The 14449-nt window shown below is 31.9% G+C and overlaps 1 protein-coding gene across 4 annotated transcripts in view; it reads left to right on the top strand.

Annotated features, from left to right (window-relative positions):
- SPOCK3 (SPARC (osteonectin), cwcv and kazal like domains proteoglycan 3) overlaps positions 1 to 14449 on the top strand; it is a 634362-nt gene that overhangs the window by 334740 nt on the left and 285173 nt on the right. For 3 of the 4 annotated variants that reach the window (XM_044680201.1, XM_044680202.1, XM_044680203.1), the window contains one exon: positions 4074 to 4188. The exons of the other annotated variant lie outside the window; for it this stretch is intronic. In XM_044680201.1, coding sequence (XP_044536136.1) covers positions 4074 to 4188 — 115 coding nt within the window. The remainder of the gene's footprint in view (positions 1 to 4073; positions 4189 to 14449) is intronic. 4 annotated transcript variants of the gene reach the window in all.

Genomic DNA, 14449 nt, shown 5'->3' on the forward strand with positions numbered 1-14449 from the left:
AGTTCTTCCCAGCTTATATCAACTTTGTTACAAAGATAAGCCAACTGGCCCTTCTTACTGACAAATAGATATAATCCCAAAATATCCACAACAAAACCTAATTTTTTTGTTGTCAGCAATTCTTGTTTACATTGACACTTTCAAACTGCATATATTTTTATATATTCTTAGAGCAGATAAACTCTGAATCAGCATTTACTTATTGCTTGTCATTCAATTAAAAATCGATAGCAGTTGATTACTTTCTGATGGTGGTAAATTGTTATTGTTTTCATAACCATTAACATATATAAAGGGCCTACTATGTGCCTTGTGATACGGTTTTGCTGATATTACTTAGTTTTATATTTCAACAGTCCTTGGAGATAAATGATGCTCACTTTATATTCAAAGAAAGAGAAACAAAAATATAATATACCAAAAGCACAGAAAATTTCAGGGAAGGTAGGCCATTTGGTAAAATGACCATATTAGCATTGCAATCTTATATAATATATCCCAGCTTATTTCATTTCTCATCCTCATGGAGTATCTGATTTGATATTTTCATGATATGAATTGTTTTTTTTTAGCATTCATTCATTGTACTTCATCATTTTTTGCTCCCTTATGTTTTCTATTTCTCTGTTATTTTTCCTGAAAGCCTTTCCCATGGAACATTACTTTGCTTTTCACTATTTTGGCTTTTATTTGTACCATTTATTTCTTTTTGAAGGAAGTTAGAAGAGTTGAATATATGTGTATGTGTTGGAAATATTCTAGCTAGCAGTTGAGCCCACTACCATTTCTCAGAGTTCCTGGTCTAACTCTTCTAGTCCCCAGTACACTTCCCCAATTATATTTTTAGCTTTCGTTATCATATGTAGATCACTTGGAAATATAATATAGGTGGATTTTTCCCATCATACCATGTTCCACTGACTTTATAGTAATCTTTAATTTTAGTTATTTGCTATTATCTCACCCATAATTACATCATCTACAAACAAGAACATTTGAAGGATTTAAGCATCTATAAGGAAAACACTTCCCATTTGTACTCTGAGGAGGCCAAGTGTCAATGGAGACTGAAATCAGATTAAAATGTAATTGATAAATAATTTAAAAATACAGTTATGAACATTGACAATATTAATTTGTGGTTTCTAAGTCAATATTTGGTGTGTAAGGATCTATTTCTACTTGATTTTCACATTACTGATGAGCAATTTACTCGTCATGATTGCATCAAATACCGTTTTAAATCATATATTTCACTACTTTATTTACTTCTTAGATGATTTCAGAAGTAGTAAAATATCATTGTGGTTTTCATTTAGTTAATGCTTTATATTCAAAAGTATGTCCATCAATGTATGTGTTTAAATACATTATAATTTCATTTAAGTAAATATCTGCATGTACATTTTACAAAAAAATTCTATAAAATTAAATTCTTGTCACCGAAAAATTGCTGTTTTCTAATTTACTGTGTTCCACAAAAAACAATTCAATTAAATAAATGTGAATTAAGTATCTATTGCTGTTAAGAATAGTGTGAGCGCCTGGAAATGATACTCATTCTCTGAATTTTCACTGAAGTTTTTATTTTTTTATTAAAACATTTAGGTATTCTAATAAATCATAATTTTTCTTTATGAATATATTTTTTATTTTTACATCACTTTTATTTCTCAATATTTCTCATCCTCTCATTGCCAACTTATCTTGCTTCTTTTTATAAAGTGCAAAAAGTTCAGCAAAATGTGCACATCATTTCTACTGATATATGTTATATTTTTACCTATAATTCCTTTGCCTATGCAAAGACAGAAAGGATGAATATTTTTGAACTATTTTTGAAGACCAGGTTGGGTTATAATATGTACTCGGCATTCTGTTTTGTTTTTGTTATGCTTGCTGTTTACACTGTTATACTTCCTCATGGTGTTTTCATTTTGCATCAGTTATTATAAATCTTTCTATGCTTCTCAGTATTCATAGTATCCGTTGTTCCTTATAAAATGGTAACATCCCACTTCTTTTTTTGTACTATAAATTTTTTACTTTCTTACTGACCTGCTGTATAGCTGTACTCAAATGTTTTCCAGATGCTTCAAGTTCAACAGACCTAAAATTGAATTCATCACCATTCTTTCTAAAACTAATCTTCCTTCCAATTTTCTAATTTCTGTTGATGCAAATATTCAGATTCCTTTCACATACTCTAAACATCATCAGCACCTTTTAAATTTTTTTTCTTTATGTGCCAAGACCTATATATTCTACCTCACAATAGTTTGAAATCTGTTCTTTTTTATTCATATCATTTTTACCCAACTACTACCACACCTGTTTCCCAATTTATTTTATTTTTCTTTAAATCCTCTTACCTAATATCCTTCTCTTCATTCACTGCTGCTGAAATATGTTTTCTTTTAATTATATAGTCTTATATTTCCTATTCAAAAAGATTTAGTGACTCCCCTTTGCATATATGATAAATTATATTCCTTTACTTGGCATTTTAGGCCCTCTCCACCATCTCACTGCAACCTTTTTTCTTACTTTTTCTTGCTTCTTCCCCATCATGAACTAATGACTCCAGACTAAACTATCTACTGTATCACATATTTTACCTTTCTTTCATTGCCCAAAACATGCACATTGACGACTTTGATGATCTCATCTCACAAGTAAATCATATTGTTCCATAGGTTCTTAAATATTTACATGCTATTATATTCAAACTTATTTCACATATATTTTAGAGCATATTCTTCTCGTTTTCTTTGTTAATATTTATACTATTCAAAGGAATATTCTATTTGATACTTTAGCTTTCTGTCCTCAGCTTGCAGATAGTTTGTATTAAACAAACCTTTGTTAAATCATGTTTAAAAGATTAAAGCTTTTTAATGTTGTACTTTTAGAGATGACTGATTACCAAAAAAGGAAGAAAAAGAGATTATTTGACAAATTATCTTATTTTTAAAGAAATCTGTTACATTGCTAAGCAGAATGGTAAAAATTCTACTTTTCAGTCATATGAATTAATGATAACCAACTTCTGATTAGAATATTGGGCCTTCGTTCAATTAAAAATTACTGATGCTATAGTCCAATTCTTTGGGATATTTGAATTTTAATTTCCATTGGTGAACTTGACATGTGTCTATTTTGGGTTTATAGTAGCTTGATAGAAAGCTTTATTCACAGTAATTTCTTAAATTAGTCAAATAAGGAAAGTGATTCATCCTCTAGCAGTCAAGGACATTTAAGTTGTGAATGATATCTGAACTGGATTTTTGAAAACTACAAAAATATTAACTTTCCTATTGATCTGAAGGAAAATTCAATCATTCCTGCAGAGAAAATTGCAATTACTTATGCACTGCCCTGACTTGTTCATTTAATGGTTTTAGCAAGGTGGCCCAAATCAGCAACATATAATCTATGGGGTCAGTATATTATATATTGTGGCCATTATCCATCAGTCTTCTCCTTTTTCTTTCATGTGGATATTTTTAAAAATATGAGGAGTATGAAGAATTTCAGTACAATTTATTCTCTTAATACTTATTCTTTCATACAAATTATTGGACACATTTTATACAAAATACCCGTTGGCTTTCCTGACTTTTAAATGCAATGAATAACGTTCAATTTAATTCTATCTTATGATCACAGTGATTTGGAATTTGCTTTGACTTACAAAATGAATGGTTGAGGCAAAACATTAGCTGACCAGTAACTTAGTCATGCTGGCAGTGGCATTAATTTCCTTTCAGTAAAGAAGGTGAATGGAAAAGAATATTTGTGGATAAAAGATAGGTGAATTTTAAAATGAAGTTATTTTGTTAAGTTTGAGAGTTGTATATTAGTCATCTATTGACATATGGTATTGCTATCCTAGTGTATACTTTTCATGAGATCAAGGACTAGCTTGTATCCTTTTTGGTTCCTAAAATACTATTATGCACCCAGTGTGACCTGAATAAAATATTTACTGTATTGAATTGCATTAGAGCTGAACTATTCATTTTATGTAAAATATTATTATCATTATTAATGTGTTTTCTACTTTTTTTTAGCTTTAGACCCGGCTAATGATCCATGCTTAAAGATGAAATGTAGCCACCATAAAGTTTGTGTTTCCCGAGATCCTCAGACAGCAATTTGTATTAGTCACCGGAGGCTCACACACAGGTAAACATAGTTAAAGTAAATGTCATTAATTGAAATGCACTTTTATATCACAACTAAAAATTAGAAATAAGCAGTATGTACTGCTAAATTTTTATCCAGTGTTTTATTGATATCATTAAAGGAATTTGTATTTCCCTAATGATTGGTGCTTATATTCACTATAATGTGAAATAATCTGAATAACTAGATTTATTATAGAATTTTAGACTTATATTATGAAGTAAGTAATGAAAAGGTAAAGGAAAATTCTGATACAATGCTAAATATGTCCTTGAGAGCCAAAAGGAATAATATATGAACATCTTTGTTTCTGTTTGAAGAATAACATTCTCTCCTGCTCAAAGACCATGGGACCTTATGATTAGAACCAAAGGGGTAGCCCCAGGAGATACTTCATTGGCCTTGTGCAAGCCCATTATTTTTATCATTAAGGAAACTGAGATTCATGAAGCTTAAATATAAACAACAATAAGAATTAAACATTTTGAATTTTACTATGTTCAAGATAAAGGAATAAAAAATGATAATGAAAAGGTCAATTTGGGTATGGAAAAGGTATGCAAACAATCAATAATATAAGGTGTGTAAATAATTTTGGATTCCAAACCTTACTTTATTTTGTGTTCTAACACCTTGAAGATGAGTCATAAAACCTGCTAACATTATACAGGATACATTTCTATATGACCATTATGTTTTATTAATCATGAACAGTGATCATTAGTATTAGGATTATTATTAGCCTCTACTGTTCTTTCTTGTGAAAGCTAAATATTCAGGTCTTTTGATAACATATTTTGGGGGATGCTTGATATCAGTTAATTCTAAATTATACTCTACATAAACATATTTTCTCCAATCTCTCCTTTTTGCTTTTGGTTGTACAATAATTATATAATGACATCTCTGTTTTCCTAGATATTAAATGTATTGTGTACTCCTTTTCTGTAACTGTTAGGATAAAAGTTCATCTGGAAAAATAGATTCTTCTTCGCCTTTCTATTTTCTGTAATATGGTGATTAAAAAATCTGGGAGAGTGGGTTTTGGGTAAGAAAATCAGTTTATCAGTCTATTAACTAAAAGCTGATTGATCAGTGATCTAGCTTGGTGATCAAAGACAAAAAAAAATTCCACCAATTGGATCATTAACATTAACAATATTAGAAGCTCATCATTTAGCCCTCCTCTAGATACTCAATCACTAATTGGTAAATAATCAATAAGGAGATGGGACATCATTCTCTCAGTCCTTCCCAGATTCCTTTTTTGATGATGTAAAATCATAGGTCTAGTCCTATAACTATAGCATCTCAAAGGAAGAATCAACTTCTTTTCACTTAAGAGTGACCATTCATAACTTTTCAGTGTGAGGCTTCAAAGACTCCATCATGCGACTCACAGACCTACTGGCCTAAGTTGGTTCCTATTTACCAGGCTAGAGAGACTTGATCATCTCCTTTTTCAGTCACCTTACAACAAACAATACTCTAAGGTGAGGCATTTTTTGAATTTGCTAGGATACAAAGAAATGAGTGAAAAGGTCCAAGAAAAAAATCTGAGCCTCAATTAAAAACTCAGAAATAAAATGACTCTTCTCAATGTAAGATATGAATTTAATCTCATTTATTGTTTTAGTATTACCCAGTTTTACCAGGGATTTTCACCCTTAACTTCTGTTTTGCTTATTCAATATTTGATCAGATTGAATTGGCCAAATATTTATTTATTATATTCCTTTGATTCGTAGTCTAAGGCAGTGATTCCCAAAGTGGGCGCCACTGCCCCCTGGTGGGTGGTGCAGCTATCCAGTTGGCATGGTGATTGCCACAGGTGTATTTTGGGGCAGTGAATAACTGTAAAGGGGCGGTGATCGTATGTGACAGGGGGTGCTAAATAATATTTTTTCTGGAAAGGGGGCAGTAGGCCAAAAAAGTTTGAGAACCACTGGGGCATCCTTTTCCTTTTTTGTTTGTAAAGCCCAAAATTTAGAAAACTACTATTTAAAATTCTGTGACTACCTATTTATTTCATTTTGATCTGTGATTTCATTTGTGTAGGGAATTACTGTTATGTAGATGGCCTTAGGAAGATAAATATCAGCAATTTATTTGGAATTAAAAATCTTAGTTGCTTAGACATTGACAAGTTAAGTAACTTGCCCATGATCACAAAGTTAATATTCTTCAGAGTTATGACCTGAGATCCCAGGTTTTCCACTTTCCAAGGCTATACCACTTGTTTCTATATTATCCATTGTCTCTTCCACTTTGCAATATTACCTTAAATAAGAAATTCATTTTTCTTCCCCTTCAACAATGTCCTTTTATAGCCTACTCTATATTTCATATTTATTTTATTATTTTATTAAATTCTTTAAAGGTAGACTGTCTAGATTTCATTAAATCTGTAAGTTAATATTCATAGGACACCATCTTAACAATTTACTCTACCAAGTAACAGAATAATTAATTTTATTAGCTCCATTTTTCAAAAATTTATGAAAAAATTATCTAGGTTTTTTTTAAATAAGCATGATTTTGAACTGAAACCCTAAGAAAGGCAAGGCAGTGGAAAAAAAGATATACACTAACAGAATTAATTAATATAATAATATTTTTAAAGAGTACTCAACATTTTGAGAAGACATTATATCAGGACAGTTAAATATTTGGAAAACAGGGGCAGCTGGGTAGCTCAGTGGAGTGAGAGTCAGGCCTAGAGACAGGAGGTCCTAGGTTCAAACCCGGCCTCAGCCACTTCCCAGCTGTGTGACCCTGGGCAAGTCACTTGACCCCCATTGCCCACCCTTACCAATCTTCCACCTATGAGACAATACACCGAAGTACAAGGGTTTAAAAAAAATCAAAAAAAAAATTAGGAAAACATCAGCATAATAAATCATTTCAATAACAACTACTCTATCATAGCATATGAATATATGAAAATATTCAATAAAATAGAATTCCCATTGTTAATAATATGAGAATATTAATTTTAACAAAATAAAAAGTTTTTCTCTGAAGCCCAAGCTAGCATTCTAGGTAAAGAACTAATATTTCTCCCTTAAAATGAGAGTAAAGCAGGGCTATTCATTTTTTCATTATCACTTGATTTTTTTGAGACATGCTTCCTTTTATTCAAAGGGTAATAAAAGTCAATTAAAGTAACAAACATTGGCCAAGAAAAAGTTGGTATTTATTTTGTAAATGTTAAGAGAGTACATTTAGAAAATTAAAGAGATGCAACACACACACAGAGTTTAAAATTTGTTTTTACAGATCTAGACATAGCTTTGGCAGCATTTTCCCACTATTCTTTCTGGACCTAACTCTGAGTAAAATTATGGATTGGTAACCTGGCATGTATTTGGACTGACAATTTTCCATGGCCCAGGTTGAAGCCTCCCTATTTGAAGAATATAGAAAGATCTCAGCTGTGAGATTCTGATGCAGAAAGAAGCCAAAAAGCATTTGACAGTAAGCCAATGTCAGTAATAAGGGATAAACGGATGGAGATAGAAAACCTGATTTCAAACAGAAACCAGATTAATAACAGGAATAAGATCGTTTCAGGTTGGAAAGGAGCACAAAGCTACATGATCTTGGGTCAGACTGCAAAGTTCAAGAGTCCAAAAATGATTTGGGGGCATGACTTTTTCCACATGCATTTTCCTCATTTTTTCCTTATTGGCTTTCTTTAGGCACCAGCTAGCTTTTTGAATTATTTGTGTATTTTCTTTGTGACCTTGTTTAAAGAGACCATGGTCTTTTCTTTGCATATTTGCTGTAGCTGGACAGTTCCTACTGCTGCTAAGACATTCTCCATGGAAATGGTCATCTCTAACCAGCTATAGATAATAGAAGGGAAAAAATTGATTCCTACATATGTAAGCATCAGCAGCTGTTTTCAAATAGGCTTCATAAATTTTACACCTAGCCAGAAAGCATGTGGGAGCCAAAATGCATGCCATGTGTGTAAAGGGAGTTAGGAATGTTGAAGTAGATTAGGGAGAGACAAAATTACTCTTTTCAGATAGAGAAGAGTGAGTGTTCCAATAGATGACTTTCACACACATGATTTTATTCAATCTACACAACAACTCTGGGGGTAACTCCTATTTTTATACCAGTTTTACAAAGGAGGAACTGATTCTGAAAAATTAAATGACTTAAGCAGGGTCACACAGCTCTAAGTATATGTAGTGAGATTTGAACTTAGACTTATGAACTTCATTTTCTTTACACAAATACTTATATGCATGCCACAAGAAGGCTTAAATATTTCTCTTTGTTTTAAATCGATTTGCATTACTTCCTTTTTTATTTTCTATCACTGATATTTCTCCTATGTCCTTCCCTTCTCTCTCTGAGAAATATCTCTTATAACATTTTTTTCATTACAAAAGAATGGGGGAAATCATAAAAAAACATCAATGTATTAAAATACTCTTACATTTTATATAGTATTCCATAATAATGATCTTTATATAGTATTCTATAATCGTGGTCTCTGCTAAGGAATAGAGTCAAAAAGGAAGATGCCTTTTCATAGCTCTTCTTTGGAGCAAATTTGTTTTTGCTTTTTTTTTTTTTTTAGATTTTGCCAAATTTCCTTTTTGAAAAATTAAGAGAGGTAGAAGAGTTATTTATCTGAGGCTGAATCTGAATAAAGGTTACTTGGAATTTCAAATGTTCAAGCAAAAGAAATCTAATGAAGAATGAAGATTGTAGCGCTAGAGGCCATTATTTAATCGAGACATAGTGTGATGGCAAGTGACATTTTGTCGACTCAATTTGACCCTCCATAGCTTTTACAGCAACTGTTTGCCCTTCTAACATTCTAATAGTTTTAAATGCTGACTCGGCTGTACCCCTAAGAATATATCTATATCTATATATCTATATATCTTTATTAATGTTCCTTTTATATTCTTTTTTAAAAGATAAAGTCCTTGGGAGTGGAGGTTGTTTTATTTAGTTTTTTTCCTATCTCTAGTCCTGAGCACAGTGTTTACATATAGTAAGTACTAAATGAATGTTAATTGATTGATGGATAAATATGGTTTTCTATTTTCGTAAGGTTCAGCATGTTTGTAGGGAAAAGGTACTTTTGTTTCCTTTTTAAGTAATTGAGTTTGAAGGAACAAAAGAAAGTCTTTAGAGATTAGGGGACTGAATGCTACTGTATTCTGCTTCCCACTGAAAAGGTTTGAAAACAAGAAGAAGGGAATCTGCTATGGAGAATAAGTTTTAGGAGTATAGCCTGCAAATGGCATGAGTGGCATTTTTTTTAAAACATTGTAATACATAAAATTAATATAGAGTGATAAAATTACAAATATCATTGTTTCAAAGGTTTATTGGAAGGCATTTAGAAAAATGAAGCCACGTGCCTATTAAGATTTAGTTCAAAAGTCGTGCCATTACCTCTGCCCACCAAGCTGCTTCCGCAGGAAAAAAGAGAACGTACCAATCCCATCCTAAGTCTTTATACCTCTATCTACATTTTCACACTTCCTGTCTACCTCATTACACAAGAGGAATCATGGGAAATGTAGTTTTGAAAGACTCCTAAATGTCCACAGAAAGTTTAGATCAGGGACCTCAAAATTAGTTCAAGGACTCCCAAATTTCCAATATCACAACATGTATTATTATTTGGTCACTTGTTCAACACTTGTAGACATAAATACAGATATATTAAGCAATGTCTATCAAAATTGTAGCTCTGCTGTGTTTTATTGACTTTTCAGCATTACTCTTTTGCTTGAGAATACCATGTCTTCTTCAGGAAAGTAGAAGATAACAGATACATACACACATATATCCATATACAAACATATACACATATGAAGATATTGATAATTGATTTCAAGTTGCTTTGCTTTCAAGTCATGATGATGCTTCTGCTAGATTTCTCTTCACTAACATTATGGCTATTATATCACTAACATTTGAACTAATAGTTCAAACAAAATAACCTTTCTAAGTAACAGAATTGCTCTTGTGATTCCAAAAAGGAGAACATGTTTTAATCTTACCAACATGGTACAGAAATGGACTTCTTACATCACATAAAATGTAACTTGAAGTTTTCATGATATGGATATGACCTACTTTTCATATTTACCATTGGAAAACTTTTTGTGAATGCTCCCTATCCCTTGATGGCAGAGAATTTGTTTTTTAATTGCTTCTTGTATTGTGAATAAGAAGCCCAGTGTTTTATGCTTCCTTTGCTGTGTATGCAGCTGCAGATAATTAACACTATTTCTAGATCACTGATGTTGGCACCAATCGATGCAGCTGATATTAAAAGAAAGAGGTTTGGCATAATAAGACGTGGTAAAGTTGAAGAAGTTGTTGTTAAACAAAACTAGCCATTTTGATTTCAGCTTCATTTCTAGCAGAGCTTAGGAAAAAGGTAGCAATGTCCTCTACAATGAGAGAATGCTTCAATACTGCTAAGAAGGCATTAGGAGCTGCAGATATTAAGAAAAATATCAAAGTGACTTATCACAATATATCTAACAAATTAAACAATCACCACTGAGGAATTTCTTCACTTCAATTATTATATGGAATAAAAAGAAATAATTGTGGCCAAAATCAAAAAGAAAAAGCTATACTTGTTTAAATGTATCTTCACTATTTAGCCTGTAACTATAATGATTATATTTTCCCTTTTAGTCATTAATATATTATAATAATTTTAATTGTGCATTTTTACTTCTTTCTTTGAGTTCTATATGTTCTGAATATTTACCTGGCCCAAATCCTACCCTCTAGGGTTTTTGATATGAGATATACAATAGATTCAACTATGTATTTATATAAACACAGTGTGTAAGCACATATGAACTTCACATGAACCCATGTGGATGTTTGAATATGTATGTACAGATACATGCTTGTATGAATAAACATTGCAACCCTGCATCTGATATCAGTAGCTTAGTGAATTTATTTTTTAAGCAAGAGCCAGCAAAGTGCAATGGAAATTACATTAACTAATGAAGAGACTTGGTTCTGTTTCTATCCCCAGTTCTGCCAGTAATTGTCTGAATGACCTTGGGCAAGCCATTTTATGTCATTAGGCATTGATCTAATAAGATGAAAAATGAGAGAATAAAATGATATAATCTTAACAATCCATTCAATCTCTTTGCCATTACTTTCTGTCTCATTAAAAATTCTACAACCAAAAGGCAAGGGCTAGGCAAATAGAGTTATATGACTTGCCCATAGCCACACAACTAGAAGGTGTCTGAGACCAATTTGAACCCAGGTTCTCCCAAAGCCAGGCATGGCATTCTATCCTCAGTGCCACCTAGCTGCTCCACCCTCAAACTCTCAATAATTTATGAATCATTTAAAAACCATCACCCTGAATGTACATACAACATGGGAAAGAATTCTTATTTCAAACATTTTTTACATCAGTTAATCAAATATAATCATATTTGTATATCATGTCTAACCTTTGATAAACATTTGGGATACAAAAAAAAGGAAACAATGTTGTTTTCAAGGAGAAACTTTCTATTGTGGGAAACAACAAAGATGCATATAGGTAATGAGGAATAAAGAAATTACAAATTGTGTAATCTCAAAATGTGTTTTCTGTCTTAACTTTTTATCTTTTCTATTTTATAAACAAAAATGTTTTTTCTTAACAGATACATCTATCCTGCTAAAACATTGTTTTCTTTCTTAACCATATAACTATCTTCATTACAAACACTTTATATCATTGAAAATATTGTATTTTCTATAATGCAGCTGCTTATGTATTTGATTAATGAATGTCCAAAGTCAAGTGACTAAAGATTTGGAGGTAGAATTTAAAGAAAGATTTGTTTTGGAGAGAAGAGGAAAGGATAAGAATAGGAAAAGACAAAATAGAAAAAGAATCAAGGAAAAGACAATTGCTAGAAGGTTGGTGATGGAGTAAAATATGTTAGTGTGTTCCAGAAAACATAATCAAACTTCCAAAATCTCCAGCTAATTAGAAACTTATTCTGATGTCACAGTATGCATACCATAGCATTGCTACTTTATAGGCCAGGTCATATTAACCTTTTATCTGACATGGTTCCCTTTGGTAATCTGAGAAGTCAATGGACCTCTTCTTAGAATAATGTTAAGTGTGTTAAGTAAAGCTATCTAAAAATGATTACCAAAAAAGGTAATTTTATTAAAATGAAGTTATCTTTTTTAATGCATTAAAGAGTAAGAAACCTTAAGACATGTATAGCTTTTAAGTAAATACCTAATAGTTCAGCACAATAATTTAAATAATGATTTCTTGTTTTCCCAATTCTCAAAGCCTTGAGAAGATGACTAAGAATTGTGAACTTCACTTTAGGTGTGAACAACTTGTCCACATGCTTCTGGAAGATAGTAGGCCACTCTGGGTGATAATAGTTCATTTACCAGATGTTTTTATTTTGTTTTGTTTTTTAGTTTACCTTATTTGTGGAAGTGGGTCTTGCAGAACAAGGACTAGATCATCTTACTTGGGGATAAGGAGACTGAGTGAAAGAGGTTGTTGCCCAAGGATGTGAGAAATGGAAAATCTAGTAAAATCACAAGAACATATCATAATTTAAAGTCCACATTGAAACATTGTTCAGAATGTGTTCGCTATTCTGATCAACTCTCTAATTCCGAGATAATTTTCACAGAGGTGTAGAGGAGAGAACAAGACACAGGTGATTAGGGGGAAAAAAGACTGTGAAAATCAATGTTAAAATTTTTAAACTAATTTCTAAAGTTGAAAATTGTTAGAAGTAACTTTTTGTTAAAAAATAAAAGAAATAAAACTGTTTTATAAGGGCAAGTGCAGAAACAAAGATGTTGGAAAACCTTTTATTCTTCTTATAGTTATGAGTATATAGTGATTAAGGTAGAATGTGCGTCCCTGGTCTCATATCTCAAGGCAAGACTAAAAACATCTTTGTTTGGAATATCAATAAAATAAATCATATGAGACATTTAACAAAAATTCTCTTGTCTGGAGAAAGATTGCCTAGAGAAAGAGTATAACTGACTTTAAGAAAGAACCAAAGGCATAGCTAATTTTGCAGTCTCAGTGAACTATTTGATTAAGTCTCACCTCCTCCCCACCTTTGTGTAGTGTTCAGTTCTTGCTCATAGTGTAGGAAGAGAATAGAAAAGCACTAAGGATCATGATAGCGAAAAGCCAGGACTCTGTTAGATTATAAACTCTTTGAGGACAAGAACTGTCTTTTACATCTTTTTATATCCCAAGGACTTAATGTAGTGCTTACAATATGGTGAGTATTTAGTAAATATTTGTTGATTTATTTGTTTTGATGTATGAGGAATGGAACAAATGAATCTGGAGATTTTATGACAGTGAAATGGAAGTTGTGTTCAGGTTTAGAATGGTTTTTGATCTGGATGGGACCTCAGAGGTGATCCAATCTAGGTGGCTCCCTCATTTTACAAATGAGATTGTGACTCCTCAAATTTATTTAGGTAGTATTTGGAAGTGAAAAGACTCAATCTCAGATGGCAGAAATAGAAGGCATGAGTGTTGCAACAAATATAGATGAATATAAAGAGGGAATTCCTAACGCCTAAAGTTACCAAAAGGTAGAACTAGTTCCCCTGAGAGATAGTGCTCTGTTTGTCTCCCCTACTTTCAGCTCTCCATCGTAAAGAAGTTGAAGCTTGGCCTAAAAGGTGATTACATTAGCCAGATAGATTGCACAGTGGATCATAGGATCATAGAATTAGAGTCTGAAATCATCCTTATAAAAATGAGGAAAGTGTGATTTAGAAATATTTAATGATTTATCAAGATCACAAAAGTAGCAAATGGGAGATTAGAGCAATTCTTATTATTGAGAAATAATGTCGATTACACGTCAGTGAAAATTTATTAAAAACTTTCCTATGTGGTTGACACTGTGCTAAGCAGTGTAGATACACCTTAATGGTTAATGATTAATTAATATCAATGGTTAACACCTGACAAACATCCATTCTATGTATTCTCAGGCAAACAAAACAATTTCTCCCTGGGAAATAATATACTTTCTCTCTTAGCCAATGTCTCCTCTAGCAAGTTGTATGTGCGAGAAGGTTTCCTGCAACAGAACTCAAGCTCCTATAGGAAATGAGGTTTTTGTTTTCTTTTTTCCTGCATTATTTTTGTCAGTACCTGACTAGTAGTGGTAACTTTCTTCAATGCTTATTGCATTAAATTAGGAGAGGTATAACTAGGTCAAAG

The sequence above is a fragment of the Gracilinanus agilis genome, chromosome 6, assembly GCF_016433145.1.
Source record: "Gracilinanus agilis isolate LMUSP501 chromosome 6, AgileGrace, whole genome shotgun sequence".
NCBI lineage: Eukaryota > Metazoa > Chordata > Mammalia > Didelphimorphia > Didelphidae > Gracilinanus > Gracilinanus agilis.